Source organism: Lepidochelys kempii, chromosome 14 (assembly GCF_965140265.1).
Source record: "Lepidochelys kempii isolate rLepKem1 chromosome 14, rLepKem1.hap2, whole genome shotgun sequence".
NCBI classification, from domain to species: Eukaryota; Metazoa; Chordata; order Testudines; family Cheloniidae; genus Lepidochelys; species Lepidochelys kempii.
In genome coordinates, this window is record NC_133269.1 from 36,357,077 (window position 1) to 36,382,479 (window position 25,403).

General features: G+C 50.2%; 3 protein-coding genes across 9 annotated transcripts in view; 1 reads left to right on the top strand and 2 right to left on the bottom strand.

The window, feature by feature from the left end:
- The window catches only part of LOC140898396 (uncharacterized), a 317,402-nt gene that overhangs the window by 43,266 nt on the left and 248,733 nt on the right, over positions 1 to 25,403 (top strand). The window lies entirely within an intron of this gene.
- Positions 734 to 14,519, bottom strand: LOC140898392 (uncharacterized). 7 transcript variants are annotated; one of them, XM_073312185.1, is made up of 5 exons: positions 14,306 to 14,519; positions 8,225 to 8,312; positions 6,665 to 6,791; positions 5,943 to 6,056; positions 734 to 5,617 (listed from the first exon to the last, which is right to left on the bottom strand). In XM_073312185.1, exons 2-5 carry the CDS (start codon positions 8,246 to 8,248, stop codon positions 3,675 to 3,677), a joined length of 2,208 nt encoding a protein of 735 aa, XP_073168286.1. In that variant the 5' UTR covers positions 8,249 to 8,312; positions 14,306 to 14,519; the 3' UTR covers positions 734 to 3,674. The 7 variants fall into 7 exon arrangements, with proteins under 7 accessions (XP_073168286.1, XP_073168283.1, XP_073168281.1 ...); XM_073312182.1 differs by lacking the exon at positions 14,306 to 14,519 and adding an exon at positions 13,598 to 13,788; XM_073312180.1 differs by lacking the exon at positions 14,306 to 14,519 and adding an exon at positions 11,642 to 12,018 and having other exon boundaries at positions 734 to 5,614.
- On the bottom strand, positions 16,142 to 25,240 carry LOC140897491 (erythroid membrane-associated protein-like). The gene is made up of 3 exons (XM_073310221.1): positions 25,162 to 25,240; positions 23,297 to 23,800; positions 16,142 to 16,173 (listed from the first exon to the last, which is right to left on the bottom strand). The coding sequence occupies exons 1-3, from the start codon at positions 25,238 to 25,240 to the stop codon at positions 16,142 to 16,144; spliced, it is 615 nt and encodes a 204-aa protein (XP_073166322.1).

Here is a 25,403-nt window from a genome sequence, read left to right on the forward strand (position 1 = left end):
GCTGCTGCTGGATCCTTATCTGAGTGATGGGCAGCTGGGTCCTTGGGAGCCAAATGCCCCTGATGTGTGTGGGAATGAGGAAATGGAGGTGTCTCTGATGTCCACTGTGGGGTTACTTTCATTTGGAGCATTTTCCACACTGAGAACATCTCAGAGGTTACTTCCCTGTGCAGATTTGCAGATGCCTGATACTCTGGGAGCAGCACGCTGAACTTGATCAATTAGGACAAACTGCAAAGAATGGGGCAGACAATCCCCCAAACTGGTGGATATTCCAATACTTAGATTCACCAAACCAGCAACAAAACACCTTCTATGCCTATCTTACTGGTTACCCAGAAGCCAAAACACAGTTCCCTGAAAGCACAGGTAGTCAATTCTTTTTTTCAAGGTCAAAATTTCCTTGTCAAGCTATAGACAAAGTCCACACTCCAGAGAAAATAATAATAAAGAAACCACAACAGTAATGATAATAGAGAAATAAAAACATTTCAGGGTTCCATTCAAAAGCACCTGGTTGTCTAGATTTGGCCCATGTCTGCCTATTGACTACCCCTGCATTAAAGACACCCAGCCTTGGGCTCCCGCCCAGACAGCCCAGTTAAATATAATGCGGATTACTGAAAATCTTGTTCATCATCTAAAAAGTTCAGCCAACCCCAAACGATTGGATACATTACTCAAGAAGTTAAGAAATACTTCAGTTCTTACCCAAATACATGCTTACAGCCAATTCTTATTAACTAAAGTAACATTTATTAAAAGAAGTAAAGAGAAAGTCTTGATCATTATACACACAGACATGAATAGAGTCCTTAGGGCAGTTTCACTGCAGGGATGGTGCTTTAGAATTGAAGGGTCCTTTTTCGAATAATTTCATCAGGTTCTTGTCCAGATGTGGGCAAACCTTGGCCCGCAGGACAATCCTGCCAGGCCCCCAAGCTCCCAGCCGGGGAAGTAGCCCCCGGTTCCTCTCCTGCTGCCCCCCTCCCTCACAGCAACAGCGCGCCCCGCGGGCAGCGAGCTCCTGCCGCTTTGAGCGCCATGGTAAGGGAGCAACGGTGGGGGCAACAGACGTTCGGGGGGGCAGTCAGGGGACAGGGAATGGTTGGATGGGGTGGAGGTTCTGGGGTGGGACGGTCAGGGGTCGAGGAATGGGGGGGGTGGATAGGCATGGGAGTCCCGGGGGGCCTGTCAGGGGGTGGGGGTGTGGATAGGAGTCGGGGCAGTCCCGAGACCGGGAGCGGGGGAGGTTGGATAGGGGGTGAGGTCCCGGGGGGGCCTGTCAAGGGGTGCGGTTGTGGATAGGGCTCAGGGGGGGAGTCAGGGGACAGGGAGCAGGGGGGTTGCATAGGGGGTGGGGTCCGGGGGAGGGCGGTTTGGGGCAGGGGTCCTGGGACAGGGTGGTCAGGGGACAAGGAGCAGGGTGGGGTGGATAGGTCGGGAGTTCTGAGGCCGGCAGTCAGGGGGCAGGAAGTGGGAAGGGGCGGATGCCAGGCTGTTTGGGGGGCACAGCCTTCCCTACTCAGCCCTCGATACAGTTTGACACCGCAGACGAAAAAGTTTGCCCACCCTTGTTCTAGTCTAATGTCCAAATCAGGGCAGTTCACTATCAAGGCAGTCCAGATGGGACTGGAGATCTCAGTCTTATGACTCAAGCTACCCCCAAATAAAGCTTAAGAAGATCTGAGAGAAAAGGATCAGGTCCCAAGAGTTTTTATACAGATTTTTACAGCCTCTCGATGGTACGTGGTCCTGGGGTGAAAAATAGGCTTTTGAAATAACCTTGAATTTCCTCAGCATCACCGGCAATTAACTACAGGGATTAACAGAAGGTGATTATCCATTAAGCAGTTCATGGACTGTTTACCACAAACTTTAGAGAGACATGCAGACAAGGACATTATTACACCTAACTTTTATCTAAATGTTAATATTTCCTTTTGATCTCCAAGTTAACAGAATACAGCCCTAGAGAGGAACTGTTTGATTACATTGTTAACCTCTAACAAGACATAGGTAAACAGAGACTACTACGGTTACCATCTTCCAATTCTTTAGGAATACAAGTTTAGATTTCAAAGCTCAAGCCTATAGAACATGCAATGGCCCTAAATACCATTTACACACTTAGGGTATGTCTACACTACGAAATTAGGTCGAATTTATAGAAGTTGTTTTTTTAGAAATCGGTTTTATATATTCGAGTGTGTGTGTCCCCACAGAAAATGCTCTAAGTGCATTAACTCGGCGGAGCGCTTCCACAGTACCGAGGCTAGAGTCGACTTCTGGAGTGTTGCACTGTGGGTAGCTATCCCCCAGTTCCCGCAGTCTCCGCTGCCCATTGGAATTCTGGGTTGAGATCCCAATGCCTGATGGGGCTAAAACATTGTCGCGGGTGGTTCTGGGTACATATCGTCAGGCCCCCGTTCCCTCCCTCCCTCCGTGAAAGCAAGGACAGACAATCGTTTCGCGCCTTTTTTCCTGAGTTACCTGCGCAGACGCCATACCACGGCAAGCATGGAGCCTGCTCAGCTCACTGTCACCGTATGTCTCCTGGGTGCTGGCAGACGCTGTACTGCATTGCTACACAGCAGCAGCAACCCATTGCCTTGTGGCAGCAGACGGTGCAATAGGACTGGTAGCCGTCATCGTCATGTCCGAGGTGCTCCTGGTCGCCTCTGTGAGGTTGATCAGTAGTGCCTGGACAGACATGGGCGCAGGAACTAAATTTGGAGTGACTTGACCAGGTCATTCTCTTTAGTCCTGCAGTCAGTCCTATTGAACCGTCTTATGGTGAGCAGGCAGGTGATACGGATTGCTAGCAGTCCTATTGCAGCATCTTCTGCTGGGCAGGCAAGAGATGAGGATGGCTAGCAGTCCTATTGTACCATCTTCTGCCGAGCAGCCATGAGATGTGGATGGCATGCAGTACTTCTGCACCATCTGCTGCCAGCCAAAGATGTAAAAGATAGATGGAGTGGATCAAAACAAGAAATAGACCAGATTTGTTTTGTACTCATTTGCAAACTCTGCCCCCCGTCTAGGGGACTCATTCCTCTAGGTCACACTGCAGTCACTCACAGAGAAGGTGCAGCGAGGTAAATCTAGCCATGTATCAATCAGAGGCCAGACTAACCTCCTTGTTCCAATAAGAACAATAACTTAGGTGCACCATTTCTTATTGGAACCCTCCGTGAAGTCCTGCCTGAAATACACCTTGATGTAAAGCCACCCCCTTTGTTGATTTTAGCTCCCTGTAAGCCAACCCTGTAAGCCGTGTCGTCAGTCGCCCCTCCCTGCGTCAGAGCAACGGCAAACAATCGTGCATCTGAGTTGCGAGTGCGGTCCAGAGCAGTCACAATGGAGCACTCGGGGATAGCTCCCGGAGGCCAATACCGTCAAATTGTGTCCACAGTACCCCAAATTTGACCCGGCAAGGCCGATTTAAGTGCTAATCCACTTGTCAGGGGTGGAGTAAGGAAATCGATTTTAAGAGCCCTTTAAGTTGAAATAAAGGGCTTCATCGTGTGGACAGGTGCAGGTTTACATCGACTTAATGCTGCTAAATTCGACCTAAAGTCCTAGTGTAGACCAGGGCTTAGAAGCATGTCTCGAAAGGCTGAATCTAGATCAATTAACCTGCAAGTTGCTTCACCCTTTCTGGCCATGGGTCACAGAAGTTTAAATGCTGTGTGGATTCTTTCATGTTTAATGAGGTGTGATCTCCCATGGATTCTCCCATGTTTAATGAGGTGTGATCTCAGTGTGAAATTTTTCCCACAGTCCAAGCACTTATAGGGTCTCTCTCCCGTGTGGATTCTCTGATGTCTTATAAGGTCTGACCTCAACGTGAAACTTTTGCCACAGTCCAAGCACTTATGGGGTCTCTCTCCTGTGTGGATTCTCCGATGTTTAAAGAGGCCTGATCTCCATATGAAACTTTTCCCACAGTCTAAGCACTTATGGGGTCTCTCTCCCGTGTGGATTCTCTGATGTCTTATAAGGTCTGATCTCAGTGTGAAACTTTTCCCACAGTCCAAGCACTTATGGGGTCTCTCTCCTGTGTGGATTCTCTGATGTTTAAAGAGGCCTGACCTCCATATGAAACTCTTCCCACAGTCTAAGCACTTATGGGGTCTCCCTCCTGTGTGGATTCTCCCATGTTTAACAAGGCCTGATTTATCCTTGAAACTTTTCCCACAGTCCAAGCACTTATGGGGTCTCTCTCCTGTGTGGGTTCTCTGATGTGTAACAAGGACTGATTTCTGTGTGAAACTTTTCCCACAGTTTAAGCATTTATGGGGTCTCTCGCCTGTGTGGATTCTCTGATGTCTTATAAGGTCTGACTTCCAAAGGAAACCATTTCCGCAGTAGAGGCATTTATAAGGTCTCTCTCCTGTGTGGGTTGCCTGATGTGAAAAAAGGGCAGATCTCTGTATGAAACTTTTCCCACAGTCCAAGCACTTATGGGGTTTCTCTCCTGTGTGCGTTCTCTGATGTGAAACAAGGGCAGATCTCCATGTGAAACTTTTCCCACAGTATAAACACTTATAGGGAACCTCTCCTGTGTGGATTGCCTGATGTGAAACAAGGGCAGATCTCTGTATGAAACTTTTCCCACAGTCCAAGCACTTATGGGGTCTCTCTCCTGTGTGGATTGCCTGATGTGAAACAAGGGAAGATCTCTGTATGAAACTTTTCCCACAGTCCAAGCACTTATGGGGTCTCTCTCCTGTGTGGATTCTCCCATGTTTAACAAGGCCTGATTTCTCCGTGAAACTTTTCCCACAGTCCAAACACTTATGGGGTCTCTCTCCTGTGTGGATTCTCTGATGTGTAACAAGGCCTGTTTTGTGTGCAAAACTTTTCCCACAGTCTAAGCACTTATGGGGGCTCTCTCCTGTGTGGGTTCTCTGATGTGTAACAAGGCCTGTTTTCTGTGTGAAACTTTTCCCACAGTCTAAGCACTTATGGGGTCTCTCTCCTGTGTGGATTCTCTGATGTGTAACAAGGCCTGTTTTCTGTGTGAAACTTTTCCCACAGTCTAAGCACTTATGGGGTCTCTCTCCTGTGTGGATTCTCTGATGTGTAACAAGGCCTGATTTCTGTGTGAAACTTTTCCCACAGTCTAAGCACTTATGGGGTCTCTCTCCTGTGTGGATTCTCCCATGTGTAACAAGGCCTGATTTCTGTGTGAAACTTTTCCCACAGTCTAAGCACATATGGGGTCTCTCTCCTGTGTGGGTTCTCTGATGTCTCATTAGTGCTGACTTTGAGTAGAAAGTTTTCCAGCACTTGAGGCACTGAGAGGGTTTCTCGCCTGTGTGGCTTCTCCCATGGTTATTCAGGTCTGAGCAATTATTGAAGCTTTCGCCACGGTCCAAGCATTGAAGGGGTTCCTCTCCAGTGTGGATTGTCTGATGTGTCACAAGGTGTGAGCTCAGAATGAATCCTTTCCCATAGTCGAGGCACCGATAGGGTTTCTCTTCATTGGGATTTCTCTGCTGGGCTGTGGGATCCTTGTGTCCTCCACCACCTATAATAGATTCATCAACTTCCCCAGGAACGTCCTCATGATTCCCATCCTCACTCTCACTCACTCTCTTAGCACCTGCTGGGAGAGAGACAATCCAGACAGGAGTCATCGTGCTGGGGAGAAAGAGGAATAGCACAGAGGGAAAACCCAACACATTAAAGTTGTGAAGAATCAGCAATTGGATTTTGACTCCACATTCCACCCAAACACTCACAGGGAAGGAAAGTTGGGAAGTAAGCTCCAGCAGCTCACAGGGTGGGTGGAATGGCGTGAGCGATATCTGCTGACTACGGCCCTGCCCTGGCTGAGATGAGGAAGATCAGAGGGCGCTTACTCACACCACACATTTGGGATTCTCAGCTTTTTCCATCACTCACCACATGGTTTCTGTGTCAGTCCTCACCTGTGTGGGTGCCTCTCGGGATCTCTCTTTCCTCACAGGCCTGGAGATCCGCGACCCACAACTCTTCCCCTCGTTCCATCTGGGCGATCAGCTCAGGTTTGGGAATGGGAAACCCTGCGCAGGGGATGAAATCAGACCAGATCAGGGTGCATGGAGGATTGAGAGAGAGTCTGTCACAAAGGGCATTCCATGTCCCGGTGCTGTGCTGGGGGAACGTGGAATCCAAGGGGACAGGAACATGGTCACTGAGCCCCCTTGGGAGAGGCAGACATCTGGGGAGGTGAAGGGAATTGTGACTCCCTCACTAGGAGTTTGCAGGATCTGTGCATTCTGTGGGCCTTGCTGACAAACACACAGCTCTAGAGTTAAACCCCTGCCTCCTTCTACACCTGCAGAGCCCAGAGCCCTCCCCATGGCGAGAGCTAGACCCAAGGAGGGAGATGAACAGAGATGCTGTGTGTGAATGAGAAATAATAGACAGGACACTTCATGAGTTCTGCCCCACTGAAAGCTGGAGGTGGGTGGGAATGGTTTCACATGTCCATTAGGTTTTGACACTGCGGTCCCATTGGAGAGGGTACAGAGATGCAAGTCTCTCTCGCCGCAACTGTGGACTATGGGACAAATTCTCCTCCAATCTAACTGACCAGGGAAGAACGTAACCAGAGTCAGAAATGCAGGCCCTACACTTTCTAATAACCAAGGGAACGGGAATCGCTTACCCAGCGAGGTCACCGTCTCGTAGTTATCCTGCATGACGTCCCTGTAGAGGGCTCTCTGACCGGGGTCCAGGAGAGCCCCCTGCCCCTGGGTGAAATACACAGCCACCTCCTCGAAGGTCACCGGCATCTGGAACAACAAGAGTCCCCCACTCAGCACCTGCTGCTCCAGCCACAATCCCACTAGTCACGAGAAAGGAAGAAAAAAAAGCTCTGGGAGGGCCAGAGAAGCAGAATCCCTCTCCCACCCTGCAGCAGCCATGTGGCTTCAGGGGGTGGGAGAAGGTGAGAGCTCCTTGTCCCCCCAGCACACAGAGCAGGGCAGGGTCTTCTCATTTCCCACACGCCTGCCAGCCACAGGCAGATACAGGAAGCAGAGCTCTGAGCCGGGGACAGGAATCCCGACAGCTTCCCTTCGTATTTCACAGCAGCCTCTGGCCAGTAGAGTCAGGCTCCAGCACTGGGAGTCTGGAAAATGTTCCAAGCCCTGTTTCCTGTTTCATAAATGAGGAAAGTTCCCCTGCTGCCAATGGGCCTATTCAGAAAAGCAGCAGGTGTGAGGATGCAGATATGCAGGCCTGGCTGTAAAGGCCGATACTCTAAGAATTTAGGTGTATTCCTATCACTTGGCTAGTTCTAGAGATGTAAAAGAAAGAATCAAAATCACTGTCTGCGGGTGTAAGGGCCTTCTCTTACTGTGACAGTCTGAGGCCCTGTGCTTAGACTAAGGCCTTTGGCTAAGCAGCAGAGGCAGCCATAAGCCGGGAAGCGACCGGTCACCTCCTCACATTTCAACCTAGTCACATTGAAATAAGGTGCTATTGGGCTGTTAGGAATACAATCCTGTCCTGATAGTGCCTATCACCTCCAGAGAAAGGGAAGTGCCTAGAAAATGTAAAAGGAAACTTAGTTTGATAGCATCCTGTCTGTCAAGAACCCACTTATCAATAGCTGGGATGTGAAATCCTCACTTCTCTATTGTTTTGTCATTATAGTTCCCACTTTGCTATTGTTTATTTGCATGGTCTCTGTCTGATTCTGAGATTGTTTCGTCTTCTGTATAATTAATTTTGCTGGGTGTAAACTAATTAAGGTGGCACGATATAATTGGTTACATAATCATGTTACAATATGTTAGGATTGGTTAGTTAAATTTCAGGAAAATGATTGGTTAAGGTATAGCTAAGCAGAACTCAAGTTTTACTATCTAGTCTGTAGTCAATCAGGAAGTGAGTGGTGGGGGGGTGGGGAAACTGCAATCATGTTTGGCTAAGGGCAGGAATGGGAACAGGGACACAGGTAAGGCTCTGTGGTGTCAGAGCTGGGAAGGGGGACACTAAAGAAGGAAACTGGAAGTATGCTTGCTGGAAGTTCACCACAATAAACATTGAATTGTTTGCACCTTTGGACTTCGGGTATTGTTGGTCTCTGTTCATGCAAGAAGGACCAGGGAAGTAAGTGGGTGAAGGAATAAGCCCCCTAACAGCAGGTTTATCACACCCTGTTTCCTCCCTGCCTCTCCCTTCCTCTCCTCCCCCCAGCAGCTCCCTTAAAATCCCCTACCTGAGCTGGCTCCATCATGGCCATTTTCCTTCCCTTTCTCCTGGAAGATGGGTTGATCTGGAGCGAAATCTGGACGTGATTCCTCAGCCTGTCAGGGTGAGAGGGGCAATGGGGGAGGTTTCAAAAGGGGCTTGAGTCCATTTCGCACCCCGATTCCCCCCGCCCCAGACTCTTTCCCTTGAGTCAGACGCTCTGGACTTTGCCATGCTGGGAAGAAACCCAGTTAGGTTATTACCACCCAGGCCAGCCCCCTCCCAGGAGAACTGAACCCACCGGGACACTTTGAAACTCTCCCTGTAACAGTGTCTCTGAGCCAAATGCTGGAAAAAGAGCAGAACCAGAAAAGCCACTTTTGGGGATTCCCTCTGACACTGTCCCCAAAGGCAGCGCCTGTCCCCCCACTCCACAAGCAGTGCAGTGATTCCAGGCAGTCAGCAACTGGCTTTTCCTCTCTCAGCTCCTCTCCTTGTGCTCAGGAGAGTCAGTCTGCCCGGGATAATGCAGGGAATGGATCTGGGCAGATCTGGGAACTTCTCTTCCTGCTGCTCCTTCCAGTCTCTCCACTCTCCCTTTTTATCATCTTCCCTCTCCCTGGAGAACTGGTGACTGCTCCATTGACGTGGGCCTTTGCTCTCCTTCGGGAGATCAGCCACTGACACTGCTAACAGGGGTTTGAACCCTAGAAGTATCCATGAGGACAGCAGCTCTGGGACTCACAGACACACGGGGAGCCCCTCCCTCCTGTACTTCAAACTCGCCAGCAGGTCCCTGAAAGGGGCCCTTTGTGCAGAGTCACTTTCCTGCCATGTGGAGGAGCAGAAACTGCTCCCTGTAGGAATTTGCTACTTAGGGTGCACTGAGCATGCTGACTGAACTGAGCACGCTCAGTAACATCTGCTGAAGTCACTGCCCTTCACCCTGCCCTTATTACCCATAAGATTCTGCAGACTGTTTTTACAGGGGTTAAAAAGGAGGAAAGGGGGCAAATCGGAGGAGGGAGGTGTTGGCCAGATTCTGAGCAGGGGGAAAAAATTCATTGGTCAGGAGGGTCAAGCAGCTGGAAGCAGGGTTAGGATAGGGCCTGAAGGGCAAAATCAGGGATGGGGGGAAGGAGCTGGGGTTAAGCTCAGGGGTAAGGCGCTGCCAGAAGGTAATAGAGGGTAAAACCCTGGCAGGGGCAGATGGGGTATGAGTTACGCCGGTGGACTGAGACATCAGTGTTTCCAAAAATAGGGTGTGTGTGGGGGAGGGAGAGGGTCTTTTTTTATTTCCCCTCTCACAGACAGCTCCTGTCAGCATGGGCTTCCCAGGGCTGGGTTCTTAAAGGCATCCCAGTGACTAGCCACTGGAGCTCCTCTCTGTCTGATGTAACCTACTAAGGTGCTGCAGGAGACTTAATTCAGTGAAACAGGGACTTCCCTCCCCCCTCACCCCATCCTTTCCCCACCCCGCAGTGATCAACTAGTTACCCGCAGTGTTGCCAATTTAGTCATTGGTTGGAAATTGCAATCGAAATTGAAACATTAATACACACTTTAAAATACACATACAGTGTATGATCAAATACTTGTACCTGAAAGTATAATAGGTTTGAAAAGTCTGAACAAAGACTGGCTTCCTCACACAGCTGTCGGCACATTGGTTTCGGCAATGTTGGCCAACCTTATCATTTAAAATGATGATTTGTAAACAAGGTGTGAATGAGTTCTCCCCTGACAGCGAGTGATGAGCCAGGGGTAGGGGGAAGGCTTCAGGACCAGACTGTATTTACATGAACTCACCTACTCTGCCGAGGTATCCAGCAGACAGAGCTGTGGGGCCCAAGTGATCAATTTTGGCTGGTGTCGGGAGTTTCTGTACTAAACATTTTTATTATATTATAATTAATTTTTGCATAAGAACGTAAGAACAGCCAGACTGGGTCAGACCAAGGGTCCATCTAGCCCAGTACTCGGTCTTCCGACAGTGGCCAAGGCCAGAGGCTTCACAGGGAATGAACAGAACAGGCAATTATTGAGTGACCATCCCCTGCCGTCCACTCCCAGTTTCTGGAAAACAAGAGGCTCTCAGAGCATGGGGTTGCATCCCTGCCCATCCTGGCTAATAGCCATTGATGGACACATCCTCCATGAATTGATCTCGGTCTCTTTTGAATCCTATTCTAGTTTTGGCCTTCACACCCCCCACCCCGGCAAACAGTTCCAGAGGTTGACTGTGTGTTGTGTGAAGAAGTCCTTCCTTTTGTTTGTTTTAAACCTGCTGCCTATTAATGTCATTGGGTGACCCCTTGTTCTTGGTTACGTGAGGGAGCTTATTCACTTTCTCCACACCAGTCAAGATTTTATAGACCTCTATCATATCCCCTCTTAGTCCTCTCTTTTTCAGGCTGAAAAGTCCCAGTCTTTTTAATCTCTCCTCCTGTGGAAGCTGTTCCACACCCCTCATCATTTTAGTTACCTTCTCTGTACCTTTGCATGCAGTATTCAAGATGTGAGCGTTCCATGGATTTATAAAGTAAAAGTGGAGGAGCTTGGTTTGCCAGACTGACTAGCAAAGCCAATGCTGACAAACTATGTGAAAAGGCTGCAAAACACCAATCCTCTGGACTGCATCGACATGCAGAAAGCCTCATAAGCCAGTCGTTGCCAAAGCCAATCTGAGAAGAATTTAGTGAGGTGTTAAGAATGCTGGAGACACACCACAGTTTATGCGAACAAACATGGCTGTCACATCACACTTTCTCTTTAAGCAAGAATTACCACATGCTACAAACTGGGGGCCAATGTTAAGTGCACTGTCCAGCTGAAAAGTAAAGTACATTGACTTGATTCTTACATCTCTACAACAACAACTTTTGGATTCTATCAACCTCTACGTTGCTTTTACAGATGCCTGTCTTATAAAACACCAACAGTTGAATGGAGTGAGGCATTCCCAGCAACAGGGCTGCCATGTGATCAGGACAGAATAGAGAATATGAACAAAGAGTGGAATATCACATGATGAACAAATGAAGATTTGATTTCAACTTCATCATCATCACAAATGGTTCAACCCAATTTTTGTGCTGTGTTTCCTGGGATGAAAGAAGTAGGAATTCACCTCTTCCTACTCTCAGTCACAAGAGCTACAGCTGCGTGTTCTTGTTCCTCATTGAATAGAATTGTGTGTTCTGAAAGAAGTCATCTTCTGCCTGATCATGAGCATATCTTGAAGGAAGGAAGTATCTGACACATGAGAAGCCTCCAAAAATGAATGCCGTGCATTCGAGAAGTTCATTAACAGAGTTTGCACAGTAAGCTTGTATAGAAATCTTTAATTTGTGTGAGGATTTAAAAATGAGCTAAATCTAATAAAATGGTTGTGAAACATTTTTCAGTTTTTACTATGGTGCCACCTTCACCCTAACAATCTCACCTGTCATCGGTCTCCCCCTCCCTCCAGAGGAGAAGGTGATACATCTTTGAGCAATGGTGGTAGGTGCGGTGATTGTGCTGGTGGAAGCCAGGGGAAGCCCTGGGGCCTCCAGGAGCACTGGGGAGTGAGGGTTGCCCTCACCAGTACAGAATAGGTGTAGCAGCATACACTCCACAGAGTGCATGGCTCCTCTGGGCTGCTCAGGACAGCTGGCAGTGCCTTCTGCCCCCCCCCGTTTGCCATCAGGGTATTTCAAGAGCAGCAACATTGCGGCTTCCACATGCACGGGAGTGTTTGGGGAGGGAAAGGACTTTTTGGCCCCCTTCTCACCTCCACCACCACTAATGGCTCTGTGTGACGGCAGCCATATTTTGACCCTGTAACAAATAGATAGGAATTGTTTCTGCCAGGAAAAACGTCAGGGGAGCATAGGTGGTCCTCAGTAAGGGAAACAGGAAATCCAACATAGTTCTCTCTCCTTTCTACCCAGCCCCCAGAGACTAAAATACACCTGCATGAAGACAAACCCCTCTGGCTCATCTTTACCCTACAGATTTCAAAATCTCTGTCTGAACAAGCCCTTTCATCGCCAGTGAGACATTACCCCAGGAGCTGGCTGGAATCTACCCTCCCTTGGATTGGAACCTTTCTCAGTCAAGGCACCAGGACAAGGGCATTGCTGCCTGGGCCTGCCCGCTGAGCCTATGAACGGTCAGAGATCACACCAGCCCAGAGTTTAAATTATCCTCCATGTGTCCCGCGTCCCACTACAATGAATCCTACCCACAGGTCACTTGCACGGAAATATCAATATCAGGATGCTACATTGTTAGCACAGTAAGTGATGCTGCAAAACAAGTGATGTTTAAATGACCTCCCTATTTTTGATACATCTGTACACCAGGCAGGGTCGTTTGGAAGCTGACGACTTTATGCTTCCATCCCTTGCCACTGTCAAGTTTTACCAAATTACAACAAGTCAGCCCATAAGAACAATGTTCTTAGGTATGAGTAACTGCTACTGTTAACAATTTGCTACCTCTGTCCCAGAAGACAGGAAAGGTGAGTAGTAGCAGATTTCTACAGATAGCAGTTTCTCACACTATAGGGTGTGAGAAACTGTTATCTGTAGAAATGAGCTAAGTCAGCTAGCAGTTTTTAGCAAAGTAGGACTTGTCTGCTACATGTAGCAATTTCCTACAGGGAGCAGTTTCTCATACTATACCTACCCCAGCACTTTGCCCCAGGTCTCTCCCCTCACCTGCAGGCTCCGGCTCAGGGGCTGGTGTCAGCAGAGCCTGGAGTTGCTCTGGGGCTGGTTCCAGGCACCGGAGAAAGTCCCCACCCGAGATGGGCACTGAGGGGGCTTTAACAAAGGTCGCTCCTCTGCTGGATAAGCAGCAGCTTCTCAATTTGGGTTCCCAGGTCAAAATGCAGGAGGCAGCTTCTGATCCAGGCAGCTCAACTCCAGAGCTGTATCCTGAGCAGAGAGACACACACTAGCCTCCTCCTCCGGCTTAGCAATAGCCGGAGTCTTCTGGTGGCAACACCTGATGAATGAGTTTCCCTGGACTCCCCCTGCACCAGGGCCGGCTCTAGTTTTTTTGTCACCCCAAAGGGGAGGGGAAAAAAAAAGGAGTGCCATCCCTTGAGAAGTGCCGCCCCGCCCCAGACCGTGGCCCCTTGAGAAGTGCGGCCCCAAGCACATGCTTGGTTGGCTGGTGCCTAGAGCTGGCCCTGCCTGCACCGCCCTGGGACAGGCAGGCAGAGACTGATCTCACTGGCCCTCTGCACTCACCCCCTGCCAGAGCCAGCAGTGACTCCGGTCTGACTCCGGTGTGGCCGAGATCTGAATCCTGCATGGAAATCAGACCAGGGCCCTGGGCAGCCCCGAACGCCCAGGAGACAGACCCCAAAATCATGATTCTCTCTTGAAAAAAAACAAGTGAATAATACCTTGGGAGCACCGTGTGTGGGGGGAGGAGGGGGGTTGCCTGTGGATATTTGCTGTGGAGTTTCTGAGCGGTGAGGGGTTAGATCCCTGCCCAGGCACCCCCCCAATGCTTCTGTGACCAGCTCAGGAAAAAACCTCCCACCCACCGGCTGCTGGAAGGGGCAGCCCCGCCCCCTCTCCTACTCCATGGGGCGGGGAGCTGCCTTGTGTCCCTCCCCACCCCCTCCTTGCTCTCTGGCTCTTCCTTCTCCCCCCAGCCAGTCTCCCCTTGCTCTCACATTCTCCCTCCAGCCTCCCCGCCCCACATGCCCCCTTTCCCTCCAAGTGACCCCCCCATCTTCTCCCTAGACCAGCCTCGTTCCCCTCAGCCCCATAATTCCCCCCACACCCTGATTCCCTGCAACAGCCCATCCCCCCTTCAGTGCAACCACTGCCCCCATCTCCTCCTGCCCCTGGATCGCCTTTAACCCGCCTCCTGCCCCGCACACACCCCTGTCCCCCCTTCGGTCCCCCTTTCCTACACCCCACAAAGCCCCTCTCCAGACCCCTCCCGGCTGCCCCCACGTGTTGCCCCAGCGCGGCCCGGCCGGGCTCCCCCCGCCCCGCGCACACCGGGGGCTGCGGCAGCTTTCCCGGGCCCGGGGCAGGGAATCGCAGCCGGCTCCGCGGGGAGCAGCCCGGGGGTGACGGGGGGGGCGGGTCTCTCTTACCTTCCCTCCGAGCGGGGCCCCCGGGGCAGGGGCCGGGCCGGGAAGGGGCCCTGGCCGGGCTGGGGGCTCTGCCCTGGGAGAGGCTCCCGGGGAGCAGCGGGCAGGGCCCGGCTGGAGGTTCCCCTCTCCCGGCTGCAGCCCGGGCTCCGGGCTCCCGGCACCAGCCGCCGGGGCGCGGGGATCTCGCCGGGAGCCAGAGTCCCCGCAGCGGCTGCGAGTCACTTCCTGGGGCCGGGCCCGAGCCCCGCGATCCTCCCCCCAGAGCCGCCCCCCAGCCGCTCCTGGGTCCTAGCGATCAACCCACCGCGCTGCAGGCCCCTGCCCCAGACCCTGCCCCCTGGGGACCCCACCAGCCTGGGCGCGGGCAGCTTCTCCCAGCGCTAGATAGGCCTCCTGCCTCGAAGCCACAGGATCACTGCGGGGACAGAAAGGAGACGTGCAGAGCCCGGGGCGGGGGAGAAGGGGGGTTTCTAGGGAGACTCCAGGTTGTTCCAGAGGATCCAGGGGTGACGGAGCCGGGGACGCTCTGTGTGTGATCCGCTCTGGTAACAGACTGGCACAGGGAGCAGGTGGTCAGAGCTGGTCTCGTCTCTCCACACCAGGCTCACTGGCGACCAGCCCTGGGCTTCCAGCTCGGATCCCTCCCCTCGCTCGGGTCATGGAGCTGTCATAGATTTGCCCCTGGGTTCCTCTGGTTACCTGTAGGTCCGGAGGAACCCACCCCTGGGCTCTATTTAAACCCCTCTCGTGTCTGCCTCCTCTCAGGGATCCCCTCTGCCCATGTCCTGGCTGGCTCCCCGTGTGGGCACTGACTGCAGCTCCCCTTTGCGCACCTGGATGTCGGCAGCGAAGCTCCTGTTGCTCTGGGACAGGGACTGGTGCTCTGCCCGCTCAGGCTTGTCACCTGTTTCCCCCTCATCGTTTTCCGATTGTCACCAAAACCTCTCCAACGCATCATCAAGGATCTACAACCTATCCTGAAAGACGACCCATCACTCTCACAACTCTTGGGAGACAGGCCAGTCCTTGCCTACAGACAGCCCCGCAACCTGAAGCAAATACTCACCAGCAACCACACACCACACAACAGAACCACTAACCCAGGAACTTATCCTTGCAGCAAAGCCCATTGCCAACTGTGTCCACATATCTATTCAGGGGACACCATCATAGGGCCTAATCACATCAGCCACACTATCAGAGGCTCGTTCACCTGCACATCTACCAATGTGATATATGCCATCATGTGCCAGCAATGCCCCTCTGCCATGTACATTGGTCAAACTGGACAGTCTCTACGTAAAAGAATAAATGGACACAAATCAGATGTCAAGAATTATAACATTCATAAACCAGTCAGAGAACACTTCAATCTCTCTGGTCACTCGATCTCAGACCTAAAGGTTGCAATATTAAAACAAAAAGACTTCAAAAACAGACTCCAACGAGAGACTGCTGAATTGGAATTAATTTGCAAACTGGATACAATTAACGTAGGCTTGAATAGAGACTGGGAATGGATGGGTCATTACACAAAGTAAAACTATTTCCCCATGTTTATTTCCTCCCCTCCACTGCTCCTCGGATGTTCCTGTTAACCGCTGGAAATGGCCCACCTTGATTATCACTACAAAAGGTTTTCTCCCCCCCGCCCCGACCCCCGCTCTCTTGCTGGTAATAGCTCATCTTAAGTGATCACTCTCCTTACATTGTGTAAGATAACACCCATTTTTTCATGTTCTGTGTGTATATAAATCTCCTCACTGTATTTTCCACTGAATGCATCCGATGAAGTGAGCTGTAGCTTTCAAGAAAGCTTATGCTCAAATAAATTGGTTAGTCTCTAAGGTGCCACAAGTACTCCTTTTCTTTAAGGGCCTAACTGGCCCTTAAGACGCTGATATCTTCCCTCACTCAGGCCTGTTACCAGCCTGCTTATTTGTCCCCTTCCACTGAGTGTTGAAGGCCACTATAGCTGGCACAGAACAGCAGTCATGAGTGAAAGAAGAAAACGCCCCTCTGGGGCAGCACTCAGAAAAAGAAAGAAAGTGAAGGAAGCTTTTCTATCTAAGCAGGAAGGAGCTCTCCTGAGATACACAGACACAAATGTTCACGGTGAGCCTTCCGGCCCCAGTGAGGATGTGAGTGGTGAGGAGATGCCTGATCTTCCAGTTAGTCGGAGTGCAGGTGACCTGGCAGCTACTGCAGCATCCCTATCTCCATCTCAAATGGATGTAACCATGCACATTCCTGAAGAAAAGTGTAGACCAGAGAAGAGTGTGGTGGAGGCACAAGAAACAGCTGCTCCTGAGTTTAGTTCCTTAAGTCTAGATGATCCAGGACTGTGGACCCACTTGAGCAGTAGCCCGAGGGACCTCCTTGTACTGCATTGGCCTCAACAAGTGAAAAACTTCATGTTCCCCAAAGACAATGAAAAGAGAAGTTTCCATCCAACACTTTACTGGTGTGAAATCCCCAATGGTGACAAAGTGGAGAGGCCATGGCTTATGTACTCAAAAACCCAGAATGCTGCATACTGGTTTTGTTGCAAACTCTTTCCGTCTAATGTTCCAGCCACATTGGGTTCTGCAGAAACAAAGGACTGGAAAAATCTGGCTAGAAATCTGGCATGCCATGAGAAGGCAGCAAATCACCAGAGAGCATTCCATAGGTGGAAAGAGCATGAGATGAGACTAAAGGTTAAAGGCCACCATAGATGATCAGCATCAAGAGAAGATTGCATCAGAGTCTCTTTACTGGCAAAATGTTGTGAAAAGGCTCATTGCCATTGTGAGAATGCTTGCTACCCAAAACCTAGCACTGCGTGGCACTTCAGATCAGCTGTATGTGCCAAACAATGGAAATTAACCTTAACTGATCTTAAAATTGTGGAGCTGATGGCTGAGTTTGATGCTGTATTCCAGAAGCAGCTAAGAAGTGTCACCACCCAAGAAACGTGTACACACCACTACCTTGGAAAAACAATTCAACATGAGATCATACAGTTACTGGCAACAAAAGTCAAACAGAAGATGGTGGCAGATCTGAAGTCAGCAAGATATTACCCTGTTATTCTGGACTGCACACCTGACATCAGCCATACAGAACAAATGACTTTAATGGTGCGTTTTGTAACAACAACAGAACCTAGTGAAAATGTCCCTGCAATGGTGACTGTCAGAGAGCATTTTCTAGAATTTATTGACATTGATGATACCACAGGAGCTGGTATGACAGATGTGCTTCTTAAAAAGCTGGAAGATATGGGAATTGCGATAGCTGACATGAGAGGTCAGGGCTACGATAATGGTGCCAACATGAGAGGAAAGAACAGAGGAGTGCAGACACGGATCCGAGAGTTAAACCCTCGAGCTTTTTTTGTCCCATGCAGTTCTTATTCATTGAATTTGGTGGTCAGTGATGCAGCATCAGCTTCTAGTGAGGCTGCTGAATTTTTTAATGTAATTCAAAGCGTCTATGTATTTTTCTCGGCATCAACTCATCGATGGCAAATTTTGAAGCAACATCTGGGAACATCCTCTCTGATACTGAAACCACTGTGTGCCACTGTGACGAAGCGGGACTGTTCGTAGTGTTTCCTCTGAATATTGTGGGGGTGCCTCAGTTTCCCCTAGGCAGTTCTTAAGTATCTAGGTGGTGGGATAAGGGCATATGATTGTTGCAGAGCCCTAGAGGGCAGGTATGTGCAGGGGTCTGGACACAGAGAATGGCCAACACCCTGTTTCCTGGCAACTGATGGCCTGGGCCCTTCCCCCCTGCAAGGTGAGAACTAAAGGGTTGGAGAACAAAGGAATCAGGTGACCTCCTGGCCCGGGAAATGGACAAAGCCCAGAAGAGGAGGGGCTGGAGGGAGTTTCAGTTTTGAGGCTGGCTGGGGACATGGAGTGAAGTACAGACGTGGTTGTCTGGCTCACTGCCCCCCAAAATGGACCCGGCTGAGGGGTCCTGGTCTCTGCACCTACAAGCTCTGTGTTAGACCGTGTTCCTGTCGTCTAATAAACCTCTGTTTTACTGGCGGGCTGAGAGTCACATCTGACTGCGGAGTTGGAGTGCAGGACCCTCTGGCTTCCCCAGGAGCCTGCCTGGGCGGACTCGCTGTGGGAAGCGCACGGTGTGGCAGAGGATGCTGAATGCTCTGAGGTCAGATCCAGGAAGGTGGAAGCTGTGTGAGCTGTGTGTCCTGCAGACAGTCTGCTCCCAGAAAGGAGACTTCCCCAGAGTCCTGACTGGCTTCGTAGGGAGCAGTTCCAGAGCATCACCCAGGGACTCCGTGACAGCCACACAATAGGAAAGTTGAGTGGAGGCGATAAAGCCTATCAAACACCAAATTGGGAAGATAGATGATGCCATAGTTGCTATTATGGAGGATAATGCTGTGACAGGAACTGTTTGTGGGAGAACAGTGGCAGAGGGAAATGGAATCACCAGAAACATACATAACTTCAAATTTCTGTGTAGCTTAGTGTTGTGGCATGACATAATGTGTGAAATAAATGTTGTAAGCAAGAGACTCCAAGGTGTTGACCTTGACATATCTGGAGCAATGGAACAACTGGACAAAACAAAGTCATACCTACAGTTTTATTGCTCAGATGAGGGATTTCAAAATGTTTGAAAAGTGCAGAGAAGTTGTTAGAGGAACTTGACACTGAAGCTATTTTCCCACCCATTCAAGGATACAAGAGTCACCGCAGAAGAAGACATTTTGATGACGAGGCACGGGATAATCCCATCAGAGACCCCAAACAACAATTCAAAGTTGAATTCTTTAACCAGGTGCTAGATTGTGCTATACAGTCAATTGAAGAACATTTCATGCAGCTCAAGGAACACAGCAGTATGTTTGGGATGTTGTATGATATTCCAAAACTCCTCACTGTCCCTGAAGAAGACCTACACCAGCAATACAGGGCACTAGAGACAGTGTTGACACATGATGACATGCGCGATATTGATGCGAGTGATTTAGGTGATGAACTGAAAGCCCTTTCAAGATACATTTCAGCAGGATCAACTCCAAAGGCTGTCCTGGAATATATGTGCACAAAGAAGATGACCCACCTCTTTCCAAATGCTTTTGTTGCTCTGTGCATACTTCTAACACTTCCTGTAGCAGTTGCCAGTGGAGAACGCAGCTTCTCCAAGCTGCAGTTAATAAAAACTCATCTGTGCTCCACAATAACACAGGAGAGGCTGGTCGGCCTTGCAACCATCTCAACAGAGCATGAGCTGGCCCAGACGGTGGAAGTTCCAGCAGGAAGCAGTTCAAATCTTTGCAGCCAAGAAGGCACGGAAAGCACCACTTTGATTATTCAAACAGACAAAAATGCCAGTGTTTACTCTGCAGACAAGAAAAGTTACATTTGCTGTTCAGGCGTTTAAAAGTTAAATGTTACTTAAAATTTTGGAACCAGGCATTTTAAGTTGTTAGTTCAACGCTACGAACTGCTGCCTGCACAATTTGTGACCTGTAGTTGCTACTGACATCTCTATTCTCCCTTTTACTGCCATGAAACAATTTGCTGCCTTTGCCTTTCCCCATCCTGCCGTCCAGAGGGAGCACTCCCATCGCAACTTGCTACCTGTCACCTTTCCCCATCCTCTACCTTTCCCCATCTCCTGGCCCAGGGGTAACAGAGCACGATGATGGGGGTTCCCCTATCACAGTAATGCTACCTCTCCCTTTCCTCATGGTCTGGTCCAGGGGCAGCGCGTTATGACAGACGGGGGCATTCCTGTCACCATTTGCTAGGAGTGTGACATTTCTATTTTAAATTTGGACACAAATAAAGTACCTCTGTGATTGGGAAATGTGTTCTACAGCATTAAACCTCAGGGCGAGTGTTTGTAAACCCCAGAATGAAGGCGGTGTTATTTCTTTATTAGTCTCAGTCCATTACAGATTAGAACACAGAGTTTAATCTGATCAGGGTTTAAATTCTTGTAGTGTATTTCGCGGAACCCCCCATGCCCTCCTCCAATATGCGATAAAAACTCCATCGGGGTTGAAAATATTTACCCGAGTTCCACTCCGGACAGCTCCAGCTGAATTTAAGCCCTGAATCTGAAAATCAACCCCCCTTTCGCCTGTCTCCCATTCTCATCCTCAGGGTTGGCTGCGGTGGCCCATGACTCCAACTCCTCCGGTAGCCATGGGGCTCGGGGGTGGCACGGCATCACCGCAGAGGACAGCATGCAGCTCCTTGTCAAATCAGCATGTCTGTGTAGCCGCATCAGAGCGACTGCTTCCCTCCCTCGCCTCCTGGTACGCCTGGCGCAGCTCCGTGGCTGTCACATGGCAGGGCTGCGGGACCCTCTTCTAGCCCTTCTCCCCCATGCTCCGAGCAATCTGCTCATAGACGTCCACATTTCTACGCTGGATGAGAGCCGGGCCTGCACAGCCTCTCCTCCCCACAGACCCAGGAGCTCCACCACCCCCTGAGCGGTGCCGGCAGCAGAGCATTGGGAGCCTGGAGCCTGCTCAGCTGGGCAGTTGCTAGGTGAGCTCTCCATGCAGAGCAAAGAGGAAATGGAATTTCAAAAACTCCCAGTCCTTAAACAGGAGGGGCTTGTTCCTGTGACCCTGGCTGATGGGCAGCAGAGTTCAAAACAGTGACCAGAGTGGGTCACAATGGGGCATTGTGGGACACCTCCTGGAGGCCACTTAAGCTGATGTAGACAACGCAGCGTATACACTGCCACTGCGTTGACCTAACTATGTCGACGTAAGCGCCGGACCTCTCTTGGAGGGGGAGTTATTCATTCGACGTAGCAGGCGAGTTAGGTCGGTGGGAGGTACACTGTAGTCTGGACGCTGACATTATTAGGTCGGCGTTTAAGCTGCCAGACTTCGACCTAACTCTGTAGTGTAGACCAGGCCTTAGTTGCTTAAGTCCCTTTGTGAATCTGAGTCTTTCTTTTAATGTTGCTCAAATCCTTTCTCTTTCCAGTTTCGTAACTTGGAGACTTGTGTAAACAGTAGGGAAAAAATGACACCCAATGAAATCCATTTATTGGCTTTCCGGGGCACAGTTTTAAGGTATGATCTCGGAGGCTGAAGAGAAAAGAAAGGGAAGATTTTCTCAGTGAAAGAATAATTGAACATGAAGATTGGGGTCTTGTTATCAGCATCGTAAAGTGCCACTTGCTCTGATAAACCCTGATCTTTGTGAGTCTTATGCTCAGAGTCACAGAAGTCTGTGGGTAGGTGAGAGCCTGGAATTGGTTCCAGCAGAATCTCAGAGCCCAGATGCCCTCTTCAGGTTTTACACAGAACCATCTCTTTCTCTTCACTAAAAAGAAAAGGAGGACTTGTGGCACCTTAGAGAATAACCAATTTATTTGAGCATGAGCTTTCGTGAGCTACAGCTCACTTCATCGGATGCATACCGTGGAAACTGCAGCAGATATTATATACACACAGAGATCATGAAACAATACCTCCTCCCACCCCACTGTCCTGCTGGTAATAGCTTATCTAAAGTGATCATCAAGTTGGGCCATTTCCAGCACAAATCCAGGTTTTCTCACCCTCCAGCCCCCTACACACAAACTCACTCTCCTGCTGGTAATAGCCCATCCAAAGTGACAACTCTCTTCACAATGTGCATGATAATCAAGGTGGGCCATTTCCTGCACAAATCCAGGTTCTCTCACCCCCTCACCCCCCTCCAAAAACCACACACACAAACTCACTCTCCTGCTGGTAATAGCTCATCCAAAGTGACCACTCTCCCTACAATGTGCATGGTAATCAAGGTGGATTTCTTTGCTTTTAGAGCTTTCGCTTACAGTTACCCAGCTGCTTTTCTTCAAGCCCCTTCAAGGCATTTGCTGGTGGGTCTGTCTAGCCTTTCAGGACAGAGCCGTACAGATCTAATACCCTTGTGACAAAGTCCAAGACCAGAAGATTGAAATAAACTTTATTGTGTGAATTTACTCATCTGAATCTACAGCATCCAAATAACTAAACAGAGCAAAATAGGAGCATTGAGCTGGGGAATAGGAGGGAGAGGGAAACCCCACTATGGTTTTTATATTCAGAAGTAAAGAGCAGAGGACTTTGATGGATGACCTGAAATGAGTCAGAACTTAGGCCAGGTCTACACTATAAACTTCCATTGGTAGAACTATATCGCTCAGGGCTGTGACAAATCCACACCCCTCAGTGAACGCAGTCGTACCGACTGAACTCCTGGGGTAGACAGCGGTACGTTGACGGGAGAGCTTCTCCCCTGGACATAGCTACCACCTCTCAGAGGTGGATTAACTACACTGATGGGAGAAGCTCTCCTGTTGGCACAGGAGCGTCTTCACTTAAGCATTACAGCGGCGGAGCAGCACCGGTGCATTTGTTCTGCTGCAGTATTTTAAGTGTAGACCTGCCCTAAGACAGGCGGGCTCTGCTGTGACCCTGAGAGTGGCTCCTGGTTGGCCAGTTTTTGTGTGCCTGGAGGATCACAGAGTTACAGAGACAGGCATGTAAGAGGGTCAGGAAACTCCTGTCACCAGTATAATGCTAAGCAAGTAAGTCTTGTCCTCTCTCATCATTTTATTGTGAGTCTCGCAGCACTTGGTGTTTTTCTTAAAGTCCCAGCAGCTGGAGTAGGTAGATTGCAAGGCAACCTCAGATTATATTACAGATACATTTCCTGCCTTCACATTTGTGTAGCAAAGATTGAAAATCGGAAACAAGAACACCCCAAAAGCTGGGAAACCAGAAGGCAAAGAAAATGACACAATATTTAAAAAGATGTTGCAGCCAATCTCATGATTCTGGGGGGCCTGACACACTTTTTGAATGCTTCAGGTTGGCAAGACTGTGATTAGAATGGCAAAGTGTGATAGCTGTAATTTATATATTACCTATGTCTTTGCTCTACTTTAGATAGCTCATATTGAGTGATCCCTATTCCTCTGTCACAGGGATTAACAATATGTCGGCCAGTGAACACATAACGGTATGCTTACCAGTGAACTCAAATTCTACACGCCGGCTCCCAAAGAAGGGGATGATCTTCCCAGTGAAAGGGGATGTGAAAGTAAAGATCGTCTCTCTGCCGGAAGATGTAACGTCATAAAATGTAACTTCCTCCCCTTCATAATCCAGATAAAGCCCAATGTTACTGGGGCTACGAGGTAGGGCCAGAGCAGTCTCAGGGGAGGTGAGGGCCGAGTACTCATTCCCTGTACTCTGCAAAGCCCAGATCCCCTCCTCTGGTGTACGGCTTTTCGCTCCCTCATGTATCACAGACTCTTTGGCAATGCCCAAAACCCAATTACGTTTGTTCCCCACTTCCACTTGCCAGTAACACCTCCCTGAGGTGAAGCCCTTATAGCCCAGCACACAGGCAGCAGGGTAAAACCTGTTCTGTGTCACTAAATATCCCGTGTCTTGGTATTTCTGTATCACACTCTCATCTGTGGACACGACTGAACAGGGAATCCCCAGGTCTGGATCCGGAGTGGCCTGCACTGCACGAGGGGAGAGAGAGGCAGGAGGAGAGTGTTAAGTACCCAAAGCACCTCCCACCCGCCGATCAGCTCCTCCCCGTCCCTCCCAGCGCCTTCCTCCTGCCACGGATCCATTGTTCAGCGGTGGGCAGGAGGTTCTGGGGCGGGGGGGGGGGAAGAGGGAGGAGTGGGGGCAGAAAGAGGCAGGGGAAGGGGGCAGAATGGAGCGGGGCAGGAAGAGATGGGGCAGGGGTGGGGGCTTGGGGGAAGGGGTGGAGTGGGGGTGGGGCCCGGGGCAGAGCAAGGGTCAAGCACCCCCTTGGGAACTGGGGAAGTCGGCACCTCTGTGCAGGCTAAACCACTCCAGTGCTGAGAGTGAGAGAGTCTGAGGCCAGAAGGGACCATCAGGTCATCTAATCTGACCCCCGTATATCACAGGCCACCAACTCCACCCAGCACCCACCTAACGCAACAACCAATATTAGCCCAAAGCCTGACAGCCTACAGCCGACCGTGCTATGATGTGCCACAGGCAGAGAAGAGGAGGCACCGAGGGTCACCAGTGCCCGAGGCCCCCGCAATGCAGGGAAATGATTCGGTGAGATACCCCCAGATAATCCTGGCACATCACCCGCAGCCACATGCTGCGGAGGAAGGTGAAAAGCCTCCCCCCGAATGCCACTGCCAGCTTGACCTGAGGGAAAATAGCCCTCCAGTGCCTTTCCCCCAATTCGCCTGTGAAAGACAGACCGGGTACCCCACGAATCACTGGGAAAGAAACTCAGAATAGCTGGTCAGCCAGGGGATGTGCTCCCAGAGTCCTAGAGCCACAGCAGCACCCGTGAGGACCCAGTAAGTGAGGTCAGGCTCAGCAGCATGGCTCCTTGCACCCAGCCCAGGCTAACCTGGGTGCTGAGCCCCAGGGTTCACTCTGCAGTGCAGACAGACCCTTACGGGCAGAGCTCAGCCCTGGGGGAGGCTAGGACCATTTCTCATGCTCCCCAGTAGCCTGGCTGGGGTGGGCCCTGAGTGTCAGTCTTGGGGAGCTGCCTGTTGGCTGAAGCTGAGCAGGAAATTCCCCATGGTTCCCGCCAGGCATCAAGGAGGTACTGTTAGGAGGGTGTGAGAAACTGGGATTTTTTTCAATTTTTTAATGAAGCCTATATATGCCTCAGTTTCCCAATATGCAACGTTGTTACCCAGTGGGTGACAAAAATACCACAAAAATAGAGATGATGAGTAATTTTAGGCACCTACAAGGTTTGGTTGCAGCTAAGTGGGGGTCTTTGTGAATCCCAGTGTGGTCTAATTCTGGGACTGAGGTGCCTAAAATGGCAAGTAGACCCCCTCACCCCAAGTCCTTTTGTGAATCTAGCCCATACCCTTTCTCTCTGCATTTGAGCTCAGTTCATAGGGCCGGGTCTCAAGAGAAAGGAAGGATTGGAAGAGAGGTGATTTCATGTTGTCTTGACTCTGGTGACATTTCTACCGTTAATTAATGTAACCGTGATTGAGAGAGACCAGCTTTGGAGCTTACTCAGAGCTCTTCTTCAGGTCCATGTAGCTCAAAAACTTGTCTCTGTCACCAACAGGAGTTGGTCCAATGAAAGCTATGACCTCCCCC

Bases quoted from the DNA above. Each gene is read 5' to 3' on its own strand.
- LOC140898392 (XM_073312179.1), bottom strand. From the start codon at position 11,685: ATGTATCACCTTCTCCTCTGGAGGGAGGGGGAGACCGATGACAG. The intron at 6,792-8,224 runs GTAGGGGATTTT...TTGTTGTTCCAG, and splicing joins CCATGATGGAGCCAGCTCAG to ATGCCGGTGACCTTCGAGGA. The intron at 6,057-6,664 runs GTAAGCGATTCC...TCCCCTGCGCAG, and splicing joins CGAGACGGTGACCTCGCTGG to GGTTTCCCATTCCCAAACCT.
- LOC140897491 (XM_073310221.1), bottom strand. From the start codon at position 25,240: ATGAAATCACCTCTCTTCCAATCCTTCCTTTCTCTTGAGACCCGGCCC. The intron at 23,801-25,161 runs GTATGGGCTAGA...CCCCTCGTGCAG, and splicing joins CTCAAATGCAGAGAGAAAGG to TGCAGGCCACTCCGGATCCA. The intron at 16,174-23,296 runs GTAAGCATACCG...AGGCCCTTAAAG, and splicing joins TGTAGAATTTGAGTTCACTG to AAAAGGAGTACTTGTGGCAC.